The 21,604-nt window shown below is 41.5% G+C and overlaps 2 protein-coding genes across 6 annotated transcripts in view; one reads left to right on the top strand and one right to left on the bottom strand.

The window, feature by feature from the left end:
* Window positions 1-13,805, top strand: part of abi1a (abl-interactor 1a) — a 38,541-nt gene extending 24,736 nt beyond the window's left edge. The window contains exons 4-12 of one of the 5 annotated variants that reach the window (XM_079575947.1): window positions 1,277-1,291; window positions 2,039-2,142; window positions 2,416-2,562; window positions 6,105-6,226; window positions 7,138-7,260; window positions 9,268-9,534; window positions 10,609-10,695; window positions 12,193-12,378; window positions 12,674-13,805. In XM_079575947.1, the coding sequence (XP_079432073.1) occupies window positions 1,277-1,291; window positions 2,039-2,142; window positions 2,416-2,562; window positions 6,105-6,226; window positions 7,138-7,260; window positions 9,268-9,534; window positions 10,609-10,695; window positions 12,193-12,378; window positions 12,674-12,849 (1,227 nt within the window). In that variant the 3' untranslated portion in view covers window positions 12,850-13,805. The remainder of the gene's footprint in view (window positions 1-1,276; window positions 1,292-2,038; window positions 2,143-2,415; window positions 2,563-6,104; window positions 6,227-7,137; window positions 7,261-9,267; window positions 9,535-10,608; window positions 10,696-12,192; window positions 12,379-12,673) is intronic. The other 4 variants (XM_079575948.1, XM_079575946.1, XM_079575944.1 and 1 more) reach the window with 4 other exon arrangements.
* Window positions 13,806-15,015: 1,210 nt separating this feature from the next.
* On the bottom strand, window positions 15,016-19,707 carry pdss1 (prenyl (decaprenyl) diphosphate synthase, subunit 1). Its single transcript, XM_079576001.1, has 12 exons — window positions 19,500-19,707; window positions 19,001-19,068; window positions 18,782-18,908; window positions 17,682-17,809; window positions 17,420-17,561; window positions 17,214-17,325; window positions 17,004-17,113; window positions 16,821-16,901; window positions 16,604-16,717; window positions 16,249-16,329; window positions 15,620-16,174; window positions 15,016-15,539 (listed from the first exon to the last, which is right to left on the bottom strand). Exons 1-11 carry the CDS (start codon window positions 19,668-19,670, stop codon window positions 16,034-16,036), a joined length of 1,275 nt encoding a protein of 424 aa, XP_079432127.1. The 5' UTR covers window positions 19,671-19,707; the 3' UTR covers window positions 15,016-15,539; window positions 15,620-16,033.
* Between the last annotated feature and the right edge of the window lie 1,897 nt (window positions 19,708-21,604).

Here is a 21,604-nt window from a genome sequence, read left to right as displayed (position 1 = left end):
CACTCTCTTCTATCCTCGCGTCACAGCTCTGAGCACCAGTCGGATGTTTACCCTCCGTACGGCTTATGAATTCATAATCCAGCCCGTGCAGTCTCCTGTGCAGCCTGACTTGTGGTAACGGTTTACTTACTGACCAGATTCGATCCGTTAATGGCAGTTTAAATCATGTCTATTGCCGGGTGTTAGCCATTAGCTCGCTGCAGGCTGCAAGCTCATCCTCATGCAGTGTTTTTACAGCTTCACGCTACTATTTGACACGGGGCAGGAGCTGTTAATACTGACAGGGAAGCCTGCACATCACTGCATACATTATTCAGTACAAGACTGGAATGAAACGGTTCATTCAGTCTTTTAATCTGAGTTTATCATTCTTAGATGTTTTTAGCATTCTGTTTATCACAAATACTGCAATGGCCAAGGTCTGTTGTTGTCAAAGAGTCTGTAGCATAAAAACTCTAGCCCTCCTCACAAATGGAATGTGTCTAAAAGAAAGTGAAATTTGGCCTATAGTGTGACCCCTCTTTGTTTTAAGAGATCACTTCCCCGCTGGTCCGTGGCACCATTCTGCTCTATACCGGTGAAGCCAGAGCAAGGCTCTGTTCGACACCTCTGGGACGCTGCATTATAGATGAGCCACTTGACTCTGCAGTTGTCAAACTCCAGATCAGGCCTCTGCGGCGGAGCTTTCATTTTCTCTTTGACATCAGCCCACACAAGTGCCACCATAGAGCCATGTACTATCAGTAGTAGCTAAGTGGTCATGTGTGGCTTCTGTGCATCAGAATGTATGGTGCGGAAACTTCGCTTAGTTTTTTTGTATAGTTTGTAAAGTGTTATAAATACCTTGATTTAAGGATGGATATAGACACGTCTAAGCATTGGAATTAATGTTTCTGTATGTCATAAAGCTGATTATTTATTTTAAATACTGACCCGTTCTGATGCTGCTTTAGCTGTACTGTACTTACAATCCAGTGAGGCAACCAAATGAAAGTGCAAGCTGGATAGAGAGGTTGGGAATCTTGAGCACTTTGCCATCAGAAGGATCAGTGCTGCCTGGGCGTGGTGCATTTGGAAAAGATTGCCACAGCCAGACTGACTGCTCTTTTTCCCCCTGACCTCGCCACGTCTTATCAGATGTTTGTTCAGAGTTAATAGCCCTGATATCTTTTTTTTTAATCCACTTTTCCTTTAACTTGTGCTGTTCCGACATGGCCTTGTGACATGCACTCTCCCTGACTCTCTTCTCTTGTGTTTTCTTTTCGCCCACACTAAGTGGCTAAAAGCCAAGGTAAGTCCGTTTGTCACATGACCCATTTTGCTAGAATATATATTATTGATAGATCTCCTTTTCTACAGAAACCCCTCATTCATGTGTCGTCCTTCTTCCTCCATTAACTGTAGTTCCTGTAGTCCCTTCCAACATAGCCCATGTAAAGAATGTTCATAACACATGTTTACTATTGTCCATTTGTCCTACTCTGTAGACAAACTAGGCTGCACGCATTTCTGGTAATGCAAAAACAAAAATATGCTATTGTTATCACTTATGACACAACAACTATTACAATTTGATCTGGTCAGTTACTGATAATTTATTTTATCGCTTAATCCTTGGGCAATATGACAACAATAAAACTCTTCATATTGATCCATCTTGATTTTTCATAATGTAAGTGAATAGTTTTGCACTTCTGGTGCACATCTCAACTGAAAGCAAAATCACAGAAATGCATGTGCAGCCCATGTTGACAGGTAATAAAAGGCTCTGTACAGGCTCCCCAGATGAGTCCACAGCTCACTAAACACCTGTGATGAAATGGTACAAATCCAGATGTTGAGTAACGTTTTGTCACAGTTAAGCCATGTGCAAACCACAAACTGCAGTCAAACATGCCTCACGTGACACTCTCAGCATTACCTTTACAACTCTGTCTATCCACACGGGTGCTGTTGACAAATCTGGGAAGTCTGTAACAACTGTTTTTGCTTCTACTAAGAGTGTGTAATTTGTTTCTTCATTTTCTCATAACCACAGCAACATGGGAACAACCAGTCGATCCGAGGCGGGACACTATCGAGGACCAATCCGCCCACGCAGAAGCCGCCGAGCCCTCCCATGTCTGGGCGCGGCACGCTCGGGTAAGGCTTCCATTTCTGTCACCGTGAGGGTAGTGCTAATCTCTCATTATCAAACACTGATTATAGAAAACTGTTCTTGCGTGGGCGACCGGGGGAACAGGCAGAGGAGCATGTCTGATTGACTCACGCAGTTTGTGAGGCGCCCTTCAGGCAGTTTGTCTGAATTTGAATGTTTGTCCTGTATGTTTTATTAGAGATGACATTCTTATGTCTGCCATGAACACTTTTGCTACAGAGGGGCTTAATTTTGTGCGTGTATCGTGTCCCTTACAGACGCAACACACCATACAAGACCCTAGAACCAGTGAAACCTCCCACAGTGCCCAATGACTACATGACCAGCCCGGCCAGACTGCAGCACGGGCAGCAGAACAGCCCGGGGCGCACAGCATCGCTCAACCAGAGGCAACGCACACACAGGTACTTACCCATCAGAACACGGTGCATGGATAAAAAAAGACACTCCCAAAGGTCCACATAGGCATAAAGTTGTTTTACTCCAGGCATATTTTCACCAACAATGTTCACTTAGCCTAAAATGCAATCATTTTAATTGTACTAATTTATTTTGAGCTGGATCGGGCCGCTTGAATCAGAGCTGACATATGGGATAGTAGTCTTTGTAATAAACTAAATGGGTATTAAAAGGAAAGCAAAGCCCAAGAGGATATTTATTGTCGATGTCAAAGTTTGGGCAGAGGTTTGGCCTATTGCATTAGCCTTGTGATTATTAGAGAAGACTTTTCAAACAACATAATTGCAATTGTACTATATATTGTAAAAAAAAAAACATTGACAGGCTAAAAAAAGCTGTGTATATTTATATTTCCTGTCGCATTTTGCACAGATTTCCTTTTAGTAATGCATGAGCGCTGTTGGGAAATATTCTGCTACACCTTGAAATTCAACCCTCGCTCGTAATGCAAGAAAGCGCCTCTTCAGACCCATTAGTCCTCGCCGTGTTGTATGCCTAATCTCCTTCTTAGTCTCAGCAGCTCGGAGCACTTTCACACTTCTGCCTGCGCTCAACCACCAAGATTTTGTTTTTCATGACTTGCAAGGTTTTTTTTTGTTTCAAATCTTTCTCGTATTAATGTCTGCAGAAAGCCTCTCAAGGAATTTCCAGCGCGTTCATCAAAGTTGAATTATGATATCACCCGCCTCATTAGTTAAAAAGCCTCCAGTGCTGATTTGCAAAACCCATATATATATCAGAAATTATTACCTCGGAGTTTACCCATGCTGCTTTCCTGGATATGTTTATTGGTATGTAGGTTATGTATCTAACTTTGATGACTTGTTAGGAACAAAAGAAGCACAGAGGAGAGGGAGAAGAATCCATTTGATTAATTATTAGTCTCAATTTCTGAATTTAAATCAGGCATTATACGGCATTATACAGGCATTATACTGCTTTAAAGCAATACTAAGTAATTTGTTTACCTTAATAAATCCTTTTCGTAGTCCCTCTGCGGGTAATACAAGTGTTAATGGGATGATTGGGGGGTCTTTTCATCTCCCCCTGATGTCTGTGGCCAGAAAACCACAATTGCAATTTTGACTGCACCGGGTCAGAGCACCCATGGCATCACAAAGAAGAAGCTAACAGGCTAACGGGCAAAGCTAACTGTGGGCTAGCACCACTTAAAACAGTATTTACAGCCAAGTTTGAGTGAAAAAAATGATCTCCATTGTGTAACTGGATGTACAATATCCCTCTCTCCCTTTGTCTTTTCTGTCAGCGTAGTATTTACTCTCACGGACAATTAATGAATAAAAAAACGCAACATGCTACGACACCTGCAGAGGCACTTATGGCCTCTAGGGGCATGAGTTACTTAGTACTGCTTTAAATGGATTGGAAATCTTTATATTGATTGTAATGCCAGGAGACGAGCGCTGTTTTTATAGCAAGACAAATGAATAAATTATTGTAAATCCTATATTATCGGCTTGACTATCAAGAAAGCTAAATAGCAGCTAAGAGCCATTTTCCTTCTGGACTGAGTCTTTCACCTTTGGACCGCAAGAGGAAGTCCAGCTAAAGAGAACACTGCAGAACAGTGATGAGTTTCGAGAACTGAAACCACCAAAATCAAGGGAATGTTAGCCCTGTTTTACCACAGAATTACCAAACAGTGCTTTGCATTAACCATACATTATATCTGGTTGGTGGTGAAAGCATGTTGCTGGAAGCCTAAGATTACATTATTTTAAACTAAATGGAAAACTATACCAAAAGAAAGGCATCTGCTTTTACAAACCGATGTCGTGGTTCTCAAATCTGCTTTACCTACTTAATGTCAGCTCGAAATTGAAATTGACTTGTGTGAACATGACCTTTGCTCATGTTGCGTCAGCCATAGCTTATAATTCTGCTTTATAAACAGAGATTAGACATTAGGAGGCCGAGGCAGACTCCTGTATTGAATTTAAACCTGAGCTGGAGATGGCAGAGACAGACGAGCTGAATAAGCACGAGTGACTGAGCCAGGATAATCAAACAGCCATACTGCAGCAATACAGGCAGCACCAGCAGAAGGGGCACTTTTGTCACTTAGATGCTGCCAGTGTAAAAAAAGAGCTCGGAGTGAAGTTTATCTATGTTAAGATTAATTTACTGTCACTCTTGGACATAGTATAAAGGAAAATGTTCATAAAAAGTACATGAATTACTTGAAAAGATGAAAATTGGTTGATGCTGCACATTTTTCAATACCAATTAATGTAATAAGGACTTTGCATTACTTTTTATGTCAAGCTCTTTCTATAGATCAAATGCTAGCGTTGTCATGTCATGTTACATACTATTAACCTATTTATGTTGTATTTGAATGGCCTTTGATATTCTCAAAAATCCCCAAACAATTTTGCTGGAGAAAGCGATTAACGGGACTCGAAGGAACGAGTAGGTTAGCAAGGGATTAGCCAGGATCATCCCAGAAGATGAGTATCAAGGGGGTTACCAGTGCCACGTTTGCGCCAAGTGCTCTCTGATATGATATTGTGTTGGCCTTATCCGCGCTGACACTTGGCCACCAAGAGCAACCGACCCCTGCTGTTCGAACCGCCTCCGGGCCCGAGTGACACGGATCGGCGAAAGTGGCATGATGGGGAATGGGATAACAAATGGAGGGGGAAGGGGTTAGGAGTCAGTGGGGAAAGCACTATGTGGGTCAAGGGGTGCGCAGGATCAAAGAGGGAAAGGATGAAGAGGTGAATGAAGGGTTAGCGGCATGATCAAGGCTAGCAAGGGGGATTTAGCCGTTAGCATTGATCTACGAGAGCCTGGGGGTCAAACAGAGGGGGAATGTGCTGACATACATGTAGCATTCAACTGGCCTACATTTAAAGGCCACGAGGATGCTTTTGACCAGATATGATCATTCTCAATAATGGGAATTGCCTGCTGTATATAGGGTTTTGTGTTGTGGTGTTTGGAGCAGCATAATGTGACAACTCCAAATGCTTTGTTTTGATAACCATAAGCAAAAATAGCATTGTCTGTGCCTTGTTGAACAATAGTTTCTTTGTACAGTTGACATGGCAGCATATAACCTCGCAGAGTGTCCCGCAGTGTGGCTTTAACAATTAAATTCTGTCTGCCCCATTGTAATTAAAGACTATAAGAATCCCAGCAGTGTTATGCCGAAGTAGTAGCACATGGAATAAGATATGATGACATAGTATTCCCATAGTATGATCAATATTTAAAACTTCATATTAAAGTAATCTCCGAATGGTGCTGATGTCTTTATGCTGATCTTCATAAAGTAATGATTCCATGCTCCCCTCTGCGTTTCTCTCCTACCAGTCAACAGTGAGATCAATTTTTAATAAAAGTGTGCTGGCGTCAGATGTATTTGCCTTGTTGGTATGTAGGCCACACGGCAGTACAGTAGCAGTTATCTTTCCCCGCGTTATTGTGCTTTGTTCAAACCCATGTCCTCTCCTTTGCACAGTGGCAGCAGTGGGGGCAGCAGCAGCCGAGAGAACAGCGGCAGCAGCAGCGGGATCGGCATTCCCATCGCCGTGCCGACGCCATCCATCCCCAACTCTGGCCCAGGTGAGACACTCAGCCACAGTGGGAGGGATTCTAAAGTATACATATTTTTTGATAACTATAGTTTCCCTTGTTGAAGTTTTGTTTTTGTCTATAACTGTCTTTATACTGTATATACTTCCAGTGTATCCAAGTAAAAAAATGTTACAGTGGAAGTATAAATGATCCCATTTTAGACGTACAGCAGTGACTCATATGTATACCCATTACCATTTTAATTAACCATTTGCAATTGAAATATAAACTCCGCAAGCCCGCACAGTAAAGACTTTAGTCCCGGTGAATCCATAACTTGACAAGACGCATGTGTAAACTCCTCTTGCAGAGAAGGCGAGCGTGTTCCACAAAGCCTATGTTTACCAGACACAGGGATTAAGCAGGCCCATTGTGTTGTAAGCACAGCTGATTCTCTATCCTACTGTGTAAATAGGCCAAGCTGCGTTAGGCCTGCAGCTCTGCGCGGCTTCGCTGCAGACCCACATGCTGAGACTCCACGCTCCGAGCCGCGCATTGCTCAATATCTGAAATAACAGCTTCAATTTTGGATGAGATTTTTTTTGGGTGTTTCAAGGCAATAGTTTTACCTCCGCACCCGTCCAGTGCTCCCCCGTTGTCATGGAAACAGCCAGTCCCGTCTTAGATGCATTCAAGTGGGTCTCCCAAAACTGTATCTGTATCAAAACTATTTCTATGCCAGAAGCAGCAGGTGTATACGATGCCGCCTGGTGAGCTTTCTTTAGTCTCGGTTGGTTAGCTCAGTGGTTGACATACCGGCCACTGAACCCCCCCCAACGGTCACGAGATAATTTTAGGGGGTCACCGGATCATATAGGAGCACTATTTTCTACATAGTTGAATGAAAGACATGTTGCTCTCCATTTGGTGTCCTTAAATGAGTTAAACGTTTAACATAATAACCATCCTTGTTCCAGTGCCCCCCATGTCAGCTCCTCCAGGGGCTCCTCCTCCCCCTCCTCCCCTGCCTGGATCAGCTCCACCAATGGCACCACCACCCCCTCCACCACCACCTCCTCCTCCTCCTCTAGCACCCTTAGGTGAGAGTCTGCGCCCTCCCTGGACACGCCCGTCGGACCCTGGGTGCAATAACTGGTGGTGGTGGCTCTTTGGTGTAATCTTTGGTGTAATGGGGAGATGGGGAACAGGATGGGACCCTTATGGCTGTCCACATTGCAAGTGCCCAGATGAATTACTGTACAAAAAAGTCGATTTTTAAATGTAAAATGTGTATCAAGCTTGTTAATTGCTAATATAATACCATTCCAATTTATAAAAACTAATTTATATCATGACCGCATCATCTTTTTTAGTCCTACAGCGCACAAACTTGCAGTGTGGACATAACTTTGGTCTTACATGCACAGATTTTAAGTAATAGAATTTAAAATGATTTTTTTTTTTTTACAGCATTCTTCAATAACATGTGGTGATGGTGGTTCTCTATGTGTCAATGTGCCAGAAGAAGTCTCATAAGATCAGAATTTTAGAATCGGCTTTCTATATAATACATGGTAAAAAACTAAATAACCTGAAACCATATTTAATTTTTTTTTCCATTTTGAGACTTCTTTTTTGGTAGGTCGACAGAACATTGTAATGTATGGAAAGATGATCAGATAAGTTGTCTGCTTGCATCATCTGCTTCTTACACAACCAATGCAATGACAATGATTTCTGGGTAATTGAGTTCTTAATCATACACGAGCACTGCTGGCTGCTTGAGGCTTGTTGTTTAATTTGTTTGTACCAAATATAACAACCATCATGTGTTTGTTCGTATGTGATTGCAGTAACCACCAAACATTTTATCTGCACACATTGAGATCCATATCATTTGTTTTGTTTTTTTCAGCGTGCCCTTCTGTTGTTTCGCCAAATGTGAGCGATAGGCGTCTTCAAAGATGCGGAGATTGTGTCAGGAAATGCCGCTCTTTGTCATTGTCATTAGAACTTGAAAAACACAAGTTCACAGAAGTTCTTGTTTACTCTTTGCGAAGATAAGGATGTTCCGTCGGTCATGAACTCACGACTGCAGTTGATTCACTTTCTCCTGAATAATTTCCCCAGTTTTTCTTCTCCCAGGTTTCATCAGACGACTTCTCGGGGTGCAATCAGTGTTATTAATTAGCCGTCATTATCGCCTTGATGAGTCTCCCGCTTATCAAACTCATGCCTCACCAAAGCCTACGTTTTACCATTTATATGCTTTTAGTATTTTATGTAAAGACCAATATAGTTGATCATACATTCACTAGATGAAGATGTGATTATGTGTGGCTTGCAGGCTAAAATGCACTCAACATTTTCGAACATTTTCTCAACAATGATAATGATCAGATAATGATACCTGTACAAAAACTTTAAACACAGTGAACATATTACCCAACTGTGAAAAACATGGACATGACATCACTATTAGACGTTTCTTGCTGTAACAGACTTTCCATTAAAACGCTTTTGCCCCTCTTTAAGTCATAAATGAACACTGGCTTGTCAGTCTCACCTCCACATGCTTGTCTTGACTAATTTTCATTTTGTTTTCACCATATTCCAAAAATAGGAGCTGGCTCCAAAAACCCAGCCAAATTGCTAGCATGATCAAGCTTCACTTAGTCCTTTGGTATTCTACAGTCTTCTACAGTTTTTTACTTGTGCTTTCAAATACGTGTTTTCATCATGCTGTCACATTGATCGGGAGGGAAGTGCATTGAGGAGTCAGTGATTTTTAATTTTTTTTCTGTTTGAGAAACCCATGCCTTAAGAAAGAGTAAATGGATGAAAGGTGACTAATCTTCCTGCTTTGAGTGCCCATTAGAGGTGGATGATATTATATAAATGTAATTATATACTATAAAAAATGCCAGCCTGTTTTGGAGGTTTCGAGTTCGACACTGCTTCAAATCCACGACGCCCCGTGTGTTGCACTGGGAAGATAATCACTTTAACAATGATGATTTGGGTTCTTCTCGGGCTTGCTAACCTCATCTTTATTTCTTTCCCCTTTGCTCTACCCCTCTCCTCTTCTTTGTGGGCATCTGCCACAGTGGCTCCCGGGCCGGGGCTGGGACCTGCTCCCGTGTCCCAGTTTGGAACCATGTCGCGGCAGATCTCGCGGCACAACCCCAACTCCACCTCCTCCGTCTCCATGGTGTCGGCCACGGGCACCTACCGCCGGGCGCCCTCGGTCACATCGCAGTTCTCCTTACAGCAGCAGCAGCAACAGATGCAGCAGCAGCAGCAGCAGCAGCAGCAGCTGATACTACAACAGCCTCACGTAAACGGAGGCACCCCTGGTTACGGCCAGAACTCAAGTAAGGACATTTAGAGGCCAGTGTTTAGCTGGAGGGCAAAGGTGGAAAGAGATGTGAAGTTTTCTTTAGGGACAAGTTAATTTTAGTTGAAGCCAGAAAATACAATAAAGTAAAAGCATTTATTAATTACAAGGGTGAATAATACATTAAAAAAGACATTAGGGTAAACTCCGACAAACAATTTGTGTACTTTCTTTGACTATATTTCACAGCATGGCTTTAAAGTAGGGTTCAAGTGGGTTGAAGTCTCACTGTGGTCAAGAGTTCATCTATAAGTGTCTGTAGATGATTTGTTGATGCTGTCAGAACAACCAAAGTCAAAAGGCGCTTTATGGAAATGGCCTGTTACTTTTCTACTGCATTAAATTATAATTTAAAAAAAAAATCCAGTACTATTTTATCCACACTAGGGTCTAATATTTCATTTTGACCTCTCCATCCTCTGTTACGCTTCCACTAAGCTGTATTTCTATCCCCACCTCTTTCAATCATATACTTTGCAAATGTTCAACGAAAATGTCAGTATATGAGAGAAATTTTAATCTGATATCCCTTAAACAAAATATTAGTCAGATTAATGGAACTCAATGCTGCATTTTTCAGTACTACATGTATTTTGTACATGTGCTGCATCTTTCTCTCTCTGAGCACTGGACACGTAGTCTTTTGTAACAATCACTGCTAAGAACTGCCTGATTGACAGAATTCAGGCATAATCCTGGTTTATCCCGTGGCCTCAGCGATCCCTGCTCTGTGTGAAATCTCGTCACTTTTCAACTTGGCAGCAATCGTGCCTAGCGCAGTTTACTGTGGGTTCAGAAATGATTCACATCCCTCTTTTTCTCTGTTATTACATTGAAAGTCTGATGCTGAACATGCTCTATTTTTTAATAGATTTAGCTTTGTATGTACAGTAGTCTGTACCGTTCTGTATAATGGGCAATGAATTTCCTGAACCCACTGTAGCACTATCGGCAATACTGTTATTGTATTCTTGGTGACTGATGGGCTGTTTCTTCTCCTCTTGTCTCTTCCTGTCTTTCCTCTTGCCTCTTCTTCTTTTGTGGCTTTCAGTGTCCATTGCCCCCCCTCCGCCACCCATGCCCCAGCTGACTCCACAGATCCCTCTGACTGGCTTTGTGGCCAGGATGCAGGAGAGCAGTAAGTGAAGTGGTCACATTATGTGGGACAGCTCTTTCCTCCCAAACCTTCCGCATGCTTTTTGTTTTTGCTTGACCGGTCATTTCCCTCTGTCTATGTAAACAATAAGAACTCACCTCCAGTAACAATGGACTATAAACATGTGTGTGGACATAATCCGGCAAGCTAACATTTTTCACATATACTAACACTGTAAACATTCAGTTGTTTCCAGAATTCCTTTATTATGTGACATTGTTGTGATGAAATATCTACTGAATAGGGCTAAGGTTAGCATTGAATCTGCTGTGCTGCCCTCAGCTGGTGAAAACGCCTCACTACAGTCTAATCCTTCAATGTAAAAGTTTAAGTGATGGTGTTTTTACTGGATAACTTTTTACAGCATGATCACATGATGGTCACTTAGAAATTCCTAAAAGCTTTTGTGCTATAACATATTCGTCTGATATTAAATTAAAACCATTATTCTTTTTGATTAATGGTTTAATTATTTATTGTACGTACGTACGTCATGTTATGACAAAAGTATGAGGCTCTAATTAAAAAAGATTAGTTGCAGTTCAGTATTGTCCTTTGTCTAAACCTTTAACCTACTAAAAGCATAACCCGTGCATGTACATTTGTGGATAAAGATGCTAACCCATAATGCATTTTAATCAAGTAACATTGTAATGCTTTGTTGTCCTGAATGACTACACTGCAAAAATAATCTTAAAAATGTTGAGTAGTTTTGATTTTTATTATTTTGTAAAAAAAAAAAAAAAAAAAAACTTACACCTCTAACCTAATGAATTTGTGTAGGATCCGACGGCCACAAGCCATTTTAATTCATTTAGATCTCCCTGTGTTGCAGCGCTAACCTTAGAAAATCCATCTGTGTGACTTTCTTTTGATATGAGCGAATGTTCTTTCTCTAATTCAATCTATTTAGTTTATTTAATGCGGCCCTCAAACCGATTTTTGGTGGCCCTCTGGTTTCTTGTAAAAAGTACCATTACTGGTAATGTGTGCCAATTCAACAACAAATTTCATAATTCTACACAATTTTATCCTCAAAAACAAACATTTTATTTTAGGGATTAGCTGGTTTTAAAGTTCCCAGCCTAAATTAAGGTGAGGGACAAGGATTAAAACTCTGCTTAACGCACACATTTTAAGTGTTCACTGCATTGACCACCGATCTGTGGCCCACCACACCGTATGCACTTCAATATGCGGCCCTCAATGAAAAAAAGTTTGGACCCCCTACTCTAGGCTATCTGCGTGCAAATTTAGACTTGCTGCTACTGGTGGTTAATTCAACTGCAATCATCTTACCTCTAATTCTGCTGAACCAAAAAAAATACATTATCTTGAGACAATAGTTAAATGTGTCAAAACTACTCAAATCTATTTAAATATTCTGAATTTGAGTCATTCTAACTCCAGTAAATGCTCATTTTGAAATCCAAGCTTTTGTTGAACCACTTCTGACTTCTACACTCTTCACTCCGTCAGTCGTCGACACCCCGACCCCTCCTCCCCCGCCGCCTCCTGACGACCTGCCCATGTTCGACGAGTCTCCGCCCCCTCCGCCCCCGCCCCCCGTCGACTACGAGGAAGAGGACGCGGCGGTGGTGCACTACAGCGACCCGTACGCCGACGGGGATCCGCAGTGGGCGCCCAAGATCTACGCCGAGAAAGGTTGGCTCCATCCGCACATGCATAATTCACACGGGGCTACAACATGACCTGGATAAATGGACTTTACTCCAGCAGTTTTCGAGTAACACAAGAGTGGAATGAAAAGTTAATGGACAGTTATGTATTCTCCCCTTCCCTCGCACTGCTGCCCACTACACTACATCAGGCTTACATTTTTGAACTGGCATCAATAAACAGCTGGTTCCCTGTGATTTGATAAAAGTAAAAAGGCAAAAACTGATTCTCAAGTTCAAATCCCGTCCCTAACCAAAGCCCCCTTCCGTCTCTCCCCCAGTGGTGGCCATATACGACTACATGCAAGACAAAGACGACGAGTTGAGCTTCATGGAGGGCGCCATCATTTACGTGGTGAAGAAGAACGACGACGGCTGGTTCGAGGGCGTGTGCAACGGCGTCACCGGCCTGTTCCCCGGCAACTACGTGGAGAGCATCATGCACTACGCCGACTGAAGGGACCCGCCGCGGCGCCGTCATATCATTTCCACACGACCTGCCATCTTCAACGCTGCAAACTAGGGATATCTCAACACATTAAAATGAATACAGTTTCTTAAATAAGTAGTGAGTGAGTAGTCTGATGAGGTAAGAACTTTATGCTGGCGTGGACTATTTTCACTTGTTTTGCAATATGTTTCTGTTCATTGGGTGGATTTGCTTAAAAAATAGAAACATATTCGAACTTGTAGATTTATCAAGGCCATGTCAGTGAATGCATCTAGCCAAAGCTGCAGAAATGACGTCTGTGTAGGCTCTCCGACGCCCGGAAGCCATTTTAATTCATTTAGATATCCCTGTGTTGCAGCGCTAACCTTAGAAAATCCATCTGTATGACTTTCTTTTGATATGAGCGAATGTTCTTTCTCTAATTCAATCTATTTAGTTTATTTTGGTGTTATACGGGGCGAACGGGGGACAATTGTGTAAGGAATATGTAAAAAAATAAATCAATACAAAAATAAATCCAAGTTTTGAAAAGTACTGGACTGCACAAACGATGGTGACACTGCTGAAGGACAAGAGCTTTCCTATTTGTGAACAAAAGCATTAAACGGAACAAATAGACTTTCCAATCTACGTCTTGGGGGGAAAACAAACAAAACCGCGCTTTCGGATGTTTGTACTTGTAAATACGGCGGCCATTTTGAGGTTCGATGTAAATGCAGTGAATGTCAGACATACAGTATGATAGTTTTTATTATTGCCTCCAAAAAAACTAACTAGAATGCTAAAGTGAAAACTGTATTGGGAGATGGACTACTGTTGAGGATCTCTTTGGTAAAGCATGCAAAACTATAAGATAGAACTTTATCTCAATTTGTTGCCATTATTTTTTTTTATTATTATTATTTTTTCGATACACTGTTTAAAAGGTGCTGAGTAGACTTACTTTTATTTCTAAATTATTTTCATTCAAGAATCTGTTTTGTATTGTTTATTACATGAACACATTCCTCTTTGGTTAGCGTTTATGATTGTCGAGTCACTGTGTTTTAAAGGGGATGCAAGTGATGAATAAAATCTGCTACTGCTTAGTGTTGGTGGTGACTAGAAGTGATTCCAATGACGACGGGCCCAGGGAAAGACGGCTTATTCACATCAATGTTAAGGGTTTTGAAAAATCAGCACATCATTGGCTCTGATTCGACCTTTTGGACCTACTGGAGTTTACCAAAGTGTTTTCAACAAAGATGCTAAAATGTCTATTTGGCAACATGTTTGTGTGAGCGCTCTTAAATCCATTGTATTGTGTTGAGACATTATTGCCTCTCGCCTAAAGAGACTTCGTCAGCAACTAACAATCATTTAGCAAAGGACTGTGTGTATACTGACCCTGACACCTAAAATGTTATATCTAAATAGGGTGGAACCACTGCAGACCCCTCTCTATTATATACAGCCTGTTGTTAAGTGTAATAGTTGCTGAAGAAGCCTTTGAAGGTGAGAGGCTTGTCTAGATTTCGGAAGCATGTTGGTCGGGGTGTCCGACTATGGGGCAGTGAGAGTGAAGTGCACTGACGGCCTTGACCCGATGTTGGATAGCTTGATTCATTTTCCAGCCTGATATTGCGTTCTATTGATCAATTTGATGGAGCGTGGTGTAATAACATACAAGGCATTAAAGTCAGGACAAGCCTAACTAATAGAGTAGCCACCAGCCAATTGAATGCTGGTTACAAAGCTTTGTTTCGTGTTTGCCAAAGTGATTGTCCTTTTTAATAATTTACAAATGAATTGGCAGCAGTGGTCTCTGCACACTGCTGTGTGACAATTCAAAGTATACGGTTTTACTTTGATCTCCTTTCAAAAGCAGTGCGGATCGATTTCTTAACAACCTTTGAAATACAGTGGATGTGATAAACTTTTACAATCGTCATATTACAGTGTCACTCAGGTGCTCGTGATTTTAAACACAGCTTCCTGTTTTTGCGCTTCTTCATAATGTCTATGTTGCTTTTGCCCATTTTGCCATTAGTACCAATGATAAAGGTGGAATTAAATTAATCTTTCAGCCCTTCCTTTGTATATATAATGTGTTGATTGAAAAATTTACTGTACAGTCTTTTATAATAAACAATTCTAAGTACAACGTGTGTTTGAAATGATTTGGAGACGTGGCTTAAAAAACAAATATGGTTTATTGTGCACAAATTTATAGTGGATGTTAAGGCCATTGCTGTTCCAAAGCACTTTGCAATAGACTGTGTAAACCTGTTGTATGGGAAGTTGTGTTTTGGCCTTTTTGCGATGCGGACGGATCTCGACATTCAGTTAATCAATCCAGCAGCACACACACACACACACCAATAAACTGTTTGAGCAACATGGATTTGCGTTGGATAAGCAGAGGCAAATGAATACAGTACTTTGAGCAGTTAAAGTGCATATGACTGACTCTTATTACATGGTCTGATGCAATATCCCTGTAATAATCTTAAACCAATGAAGTGGTAATTTCATGAAGACATTTTGGAAAAAGACATGCAGTTTTTAAATGCTAAAACATTTGGTTACATAGGATGGATTCTACTTTTTTGTATGTCACATCCACAGATGTAGAAGAAAAGTCTTGATGGGAAGTCGCGGACATCTTGTTCAGGACTGGATATTAGTTCCAATGCGTTACCGTGGCAACTTTCTATCTACTTTTATTATATACAGTGGGGAAAAAAAGTATTTGGCCAAAATCCAATAGAATGTCTATGTGAAACTGACCAAATACTTTTTTTTCCCCACTGTATATATATCCACGTCCTGTGCCAATAAGGAAGTGAAATAAATATTGCAAAACATATTAAATGAAGGAAAACTATGTACATTTGTAGCAATAACAATGATTTAGTGAAATGAAGTGTAGCGTGTCATATGCACTTTAAGGTTTGGGCACCAAGGCCATACATTAATTTAAATGTACAGATCTGAACGTGGAACATACAACCACTTCAAATTCAAGTGAAATCCCCTCGCTATACAGAGAGTACTTATACATATACAGTCCGAAGAATCCCTCAAGTGTAGAGATCAGATTCTTGCGCACGTAGTTCTCCTGTCGTCATGGACCAGCTCGTGGTGCTCTGAGCCCATGGCTTTGGGGGGGCTCTGGTAGCTGCCTGCAGTGAACTCTGCCAGGGCAGGTTCACTTGTCTCTGGAGAGCACTATCTCAGTCAGTCTGATCAGAGCGTCCCTCTCCGCTGACGGCTGCAAGAGGCTGATCTGTTGGATGGCCTCCTGACAGTAGCGCTTGGCCAGGAATCTGGTCTGCTGCACGCCATCGCTCTGAACGCAATAAGGACTTCATGTCTAAAAGCCATTGGTGTGGATATTACATTTGTACTCTTTGTTAGTTATACCTGAAGGACGTACTGCCAGGCTCGATCTACATCTCCTTTGGTGCTGAAACGCCTCATGATCATCACATGAAGCTCAGGAAACTGCAACAATTATAGCAGTTCAAAAGTTTAGCCCGATGTTCAGATTCTGATAATACACATACAACATTATTCATTCATTTGTGGATATTGCCTGTTAGACTATTATGCAATGACAAAACACAAAATCCACTTGTATAAGTCACAAATCCAGTAAATTTATACAGAACCAATATTGGAGAAATGGTGCTCTGTTGGGTTCAGTGAGTAGCAAATAGCATGAAATCATGTAGTACAAATACAAACACAATATCAAACCATTTAGTTGCTGCCCCACCTGTTGACATGCAAACAGCACTGGTCCAGTGGCCAGGCCCAGTTTGAGGTCTGCAGCTGTGGGCTTCCCCAGCTGACTGGCTCCAGACGTGAAGTCCAAGACATCGTCCACGAGCTGCAGCAAGGAGACCAAACCACATTATTTCTGTGATACATTTCTCAAATGAGTGTCTGGTTTTGATGCTCAAATCCAGTTTATAACCAATTAACTAACTTGCCTGAAAAGCAATTCCAACATTTCTTCCGTACTGGTAAGCTATTTCATGAACTTTTGGATCAGAGCTAACAAGGATTGAGACCTTAAAAAAAAAGAAAAGACAAATAGTGAACAAAGAAGTAAACAAACAAATGGAGACTTCCCTCCATCTGGTGGCATTGATGCAAAGACAGAACGTACATACTGCTTTACAACTGTTGGCTATAAGACTGGCAGTCTTCTTGAAGGTTTTCTCGAGGTAGTGTTTGAATCGCTCATTCTCATTTTCTTTTGAGCCCAGCTGCATAAACTCACCTTGCAAGCAAACAGATTATAATAAATATTCTAAGCTCCATTATGCAAAGGATAATTGAACATTTAATAATTCATTTTAATCCGTATTATTTTTTTTTACCTCGAACAAGATCCTCTATGACCTGAGACAAGACTTTCACCACGGAGATATTACCGATGCGAGCCAGAGCCAGGGAGGCGACTGAAAGGATAAAATCTCCAGCTAAGATTGCCTAATGAGGAGAACAAAGAGAGATTAAATTTTTAAACGTTGATCCCAAACACACAAAGCTTAACAAAGGATATGGAGTCTGTGTAACTAAGCACCTTCTTTTCACCCCACACTTCATTGATGGTTCTTTTGCCCCGGCGCTTGTCTGAGCCGTCGATCACGTCATCGTGCACCAGGCTGGCAGTGTGGATCATCTCAGAGATCATGGCTATCGCCCTCTGTCCTGGAAGCAAGTCCCTACATTGAAGCAAGATTAACAGATGAAATAGCCTATTATGTACCCAAGTATTTACTTAGATATGCAATCATTTCCGCAATAATACTGTTCCTATTTGAAAATGCTTATCCATGTCTTACCCATCTCTGTTGCTGTGAATGTTCATTGCACGAGCCATAAGGACCACGATCATTGGTCGGATGGCTTTCCCATTGCCATCAAAGTAGTAGTCACAGAGAGACTTGAGCTCTGTCCCCACAAACAGCTCCTGTGGATGATGGTGATGAATTACAAGTTTAATCTAAAAGGTAAAGGATCCATTATTTGTAAAGTTATAATAGAATGAAAAGCATTTGGCAATTGTAAACCTTTCTGTATCAATGCTACGAAACAATTAACCTAGTGGAGGCTGTGTTGGAAACATTCTCTGCTCCCTAAATGATGTGAGACATGCTTATAAACTGTTTGAAGTATGCGAATGGCACGAATGCGTTAGGAAAGTTAACAATGAATTTGGAACACAACTAATAAACACGCTTCACTTTTTTTAGTTTGGAAACAGGAAAAATCTGACCAAACAACTTTTTTTTTTAATCTTTACTCACTTATTTGGTTAAAATAAGTAAGTTATTATTTAAAAGGTGGTCTGTAAAAAAAACAAACATCACAAGATTCACTTTGCTTTGGACAGTCACATTATTGCACAAATTATATAGCCTGGCTAACACCAGACTAAAATCACAAGTGATATTTAGTCTGGGGACCACCAATTCATTTTCTCGTAGGAGAGGTGTGGTTTACGATCGTCCATACTCGTTTATTGGGCGATACGAAAAAAAAAAAAAAAAAGTCTCATGCGTCTGCACGTAGCCATGGCCAATCGTATCATCGTATGAGATGACGTATGACGTACCCGCTGTAAACTTTTGAGCTAAATTATTTAGAACACGGTCTAAAGCTTGATCAAAAAATACCATCGTGTCTGCTGCTGTCATGTTGGATCCGTAAATAAACTTTTTTTTTATTTATCCGTAAATAAACTACAAGCTTCCATATATCGAATAGTGCGTCATCGTCTTGCCATCCCTCCTCGCTCTGTGATTGGTTCCCAAATCCTCCGGAGATTTCGGCCATGGTCCCCAGGCTGTTGTGCAGTTCGAAATAATTCGAGCGCACACAGCAGCATGGCGTTAGCCAGGTTACAAATTATACACAATCAAACATAACTATGGGAGCCTACCTTTTTGATGTCATCGTATAAACTTGTTAAATCTCTCTGGGCTAAAGAAAATGGGTCTTTAGGCTTCACATCGCTGTGAACATGTCTACAGCATTGGAGCGCGGGATACAGAAATTTTGATTTATGCCTAGAAAGGAAGAAGAATTCATAAAAAGGTCAATGTCCAGCTATGTTTTATTGTCTCTCTACACAGTGATTGTAAAGAGAAAAAACACTCACCGGAAGGGGAATAAAATAGACTTTTGTGAAGTTATGGGTGTCGGCTGTTGCAATATAGATGCTCTCACCTAAAGCAAAAAAGACAAACAATTAAGAACAATAATGAAGCAAACATTTCGTGTAATTATGATAAATGCCTTGGAATTACACAATAACAACATTTCCAAAATATGTAGATTAACAAAAAAGCTACTTTAAAGTGATGACTCGTTGCAAGAATACATATATTCAATTAAGTAAAATCAATACTTCGTCATCTGACCATCTGAAAGGTCAGATTGGTTCCTGACCTTTCTGCCCAGACCCCAATCACACTACAGTGAAAATAAACATTAACATTTAACCACATTCACACGAAATACCAAAAGCAGCACGAGAAACATCGCACATGTGACAGTAAATCGAGGCTGCGTTCATTTCTAACAGTGATCAACAGCTGAGCAGCGTGACCTTCCCTGGGCTGACAGCAGCAGCACTCCCTGTCCTGTCCCACACTCACCTCGCTCCCCGGCGCGCTCCTCCAGGACGGCCATGCCCCATGCTCCGCGGAGGAGGACCAGGGTCTGCAGTGGTGGAGCCGCACGGTTTCAGACACAGTCCCACTCGTACAGCCTGTCCTCAGTGCTCTGTACACAGTCCTCCACGGCTTCGCCATGATCCGCCGCGGCATGCATCGCTTTCGTAAAAGGTTACTTACGGAAGCGGAACACCGGAAGAGGAGTCGACCGTCGCTGGTTGATGACGCTATCACTACGCTGTATTACCACTAGGGGGAGCTGTAGCACTAGCATGTACAATTTAATTCTATGCGTGTATAGTGGTACAGCTATAAACAGTACAGTAAACCTACAACATAGATTTACATCATCACATCTGTTGTTATCCCAGTCAATCTGAATTACAGTGTAACATGTGGGTGTTTAGGGATGAAAGACAGTGCATTACCTGTAAGTTAGATTTTATATTACATGTTTAAAACTCCCTAAAGTATGTCCCTGAATGTTTTTATGTATTGATTTATTTGGTTGGAACAGCGCATATTAATGAACATGCCACACATTGGGCTAATTTGCACTTTCAAACACACTCTCATTCATCCTGGCCTACCTAGGCTGCTCCTGAATTCCTCAAACAATAGCTCCTATATCCTGATCTCTCATTCATCCTGGCCTATTGTGCACATTCTGTCACCAAATAGCACACTCAGACCTAGGCTGCTTCTGAATTCCTCAAATAATAGCTCCTATGTCCTGATCCTTGCTCCTATCCCCTTGTCACGTGATAAGGTCAACTGTTAGATCCCTATGCAGTTAGGAACTAGAGCTTCAGCTGCGTTTGCACAATCAGACAGGCCTCACCCAGCACCGGAAACGGCGCGGTGGCTTATGGGATGGCACATAGCTCCTAACTGCTGGTGAGGAACCTCCAGATGTCCCTGTGCTGAAGGAAATATGATAGGAAGCACACGGGCTCCTTTTTCTACCTCCTTCCTAACTGACAGCTCTATTCGGATGCTTCTTATCATGGCAGCTGCATGTCCGGTTTGGGCTTAGACATCTTACCACTTCGCTAGATTTGAAGGCAGCCCTAGCCTCACTCCTTCTACCATGAGATAATCATCCTATCAGAGCGTATAAAGATTACTCACCCTCAAATACCCCAACCTTATTTGAGTGAGCTTGGATGGTCACTTGTCATACTCTGGAGCGGCTCATTTGTTGTGCAAAAACACCGAAGAAATGTAAATGCTGTTGCAGTGGAAGACTACTCAGACAAATTCATTTTGCTCAACAGTTCAACACCCATAACTCCAACTGTCCATTTATCTTCAGTATAAGATCCATTATTGTAGGAGGAGAAGGAGAAGAGCTGAGCCTTGTCCAGAGTGGAGTGCTCTGGTTGTCTGATATGGAGCGATAGCGTCTTGGAGATAGATCAAAGCCATTACCTATATGGCCTTAATTGTGAGGAGCAGTTTTACTGTAGAGCTCGTCGATATGCTAGCATTATCCAGGGAGATGATCTGCTCAGATACTCTTCAATTTACCATTTCAGATACTAAATGCGGATCGGAGTGCTTCAACTGTTGACTTTTCCATAAAGTCAAGTTCTCTTTTGCTATTTTTCCTCTTGTGTAATTTATATGTGATTTCCATTTGAGGTCCTCATCAACGATGACAAAAGCCGTCATTTTTTATTGATACATCAACTGTTTTTCTTTTGTCTTTGATTATAAAGTTGCTTTATATAACATTGAGTGTTCATGATTTATTCATTACTTTAGTCAGTCAGATTGCAGTCTGTGTCCAAGTTAAAGGCACCCTGCGTAACATTTTGGACTATGCTGTTGCCATCAGCACAAAACATGCTCCTAATGACCAGCTTGACACAGAAAATGCAATTTTTGCAGTGGGTAATCAAAGAATGGATTTGGATGTCAGCCCAAGATCATTTGGCACGTATCTTTATTAAACTACTAAGAGCACATTACAGTTGACAGTTGACCCGGGTCAACTGCTTGGAAGGCCACCATGCTCCCCACTACACCACCATCGAAAGAGAAAAGGAAGACTTTTTCCCCAGTGAAAGATGTGGAGGTTGTAG

The sequence above is a fragment of the Gobius niger genome, assembly GCF_951799975.1.
Source record: "Gobius niger genome assembly, chromosome: 18".
In the NCBI taxonomy this organism is placed as follows: domain Eukaryota; kingdom Metazoa; phylum Chordata; class Actinopteri; order Gobiiformes; family Gobiidae; genus Gobius; species Gobius niger.
The sequence above is the reverse complement of the archived record's forward strand: the minus strand, read 5'-3'. Positions and strand labels throughout refer to the sequence as shown.

What these genes read in the sequence shown, in the direction of transcription:
- pdss1 (XM_079576001.1), bottom strand. Translation starts at nt 19,670, where the DNA reads ATGCCGCGGCGGATCATGGCGAAGCCGTGGAGGACTGTGTACAGAGCA. An exon ending in GGAGCGCGCCGGGGAGCGAG is followed by an intron (nt 19,069 to 19,499) that starts GTGAGTGTGGGA and finishes TTTTTGCTTTAG; the next exon opens with GTGAGAGCATCTATATTGCA. An exon ending in TATACGATGACATCAAAAAG is followed by an intron (nt 17,810 to 18,781) that starts GTAGGCTCCCAT and finishes CATCATCCACAG; the next exon opens with GAGCTGTTTGTGGGGACAGA.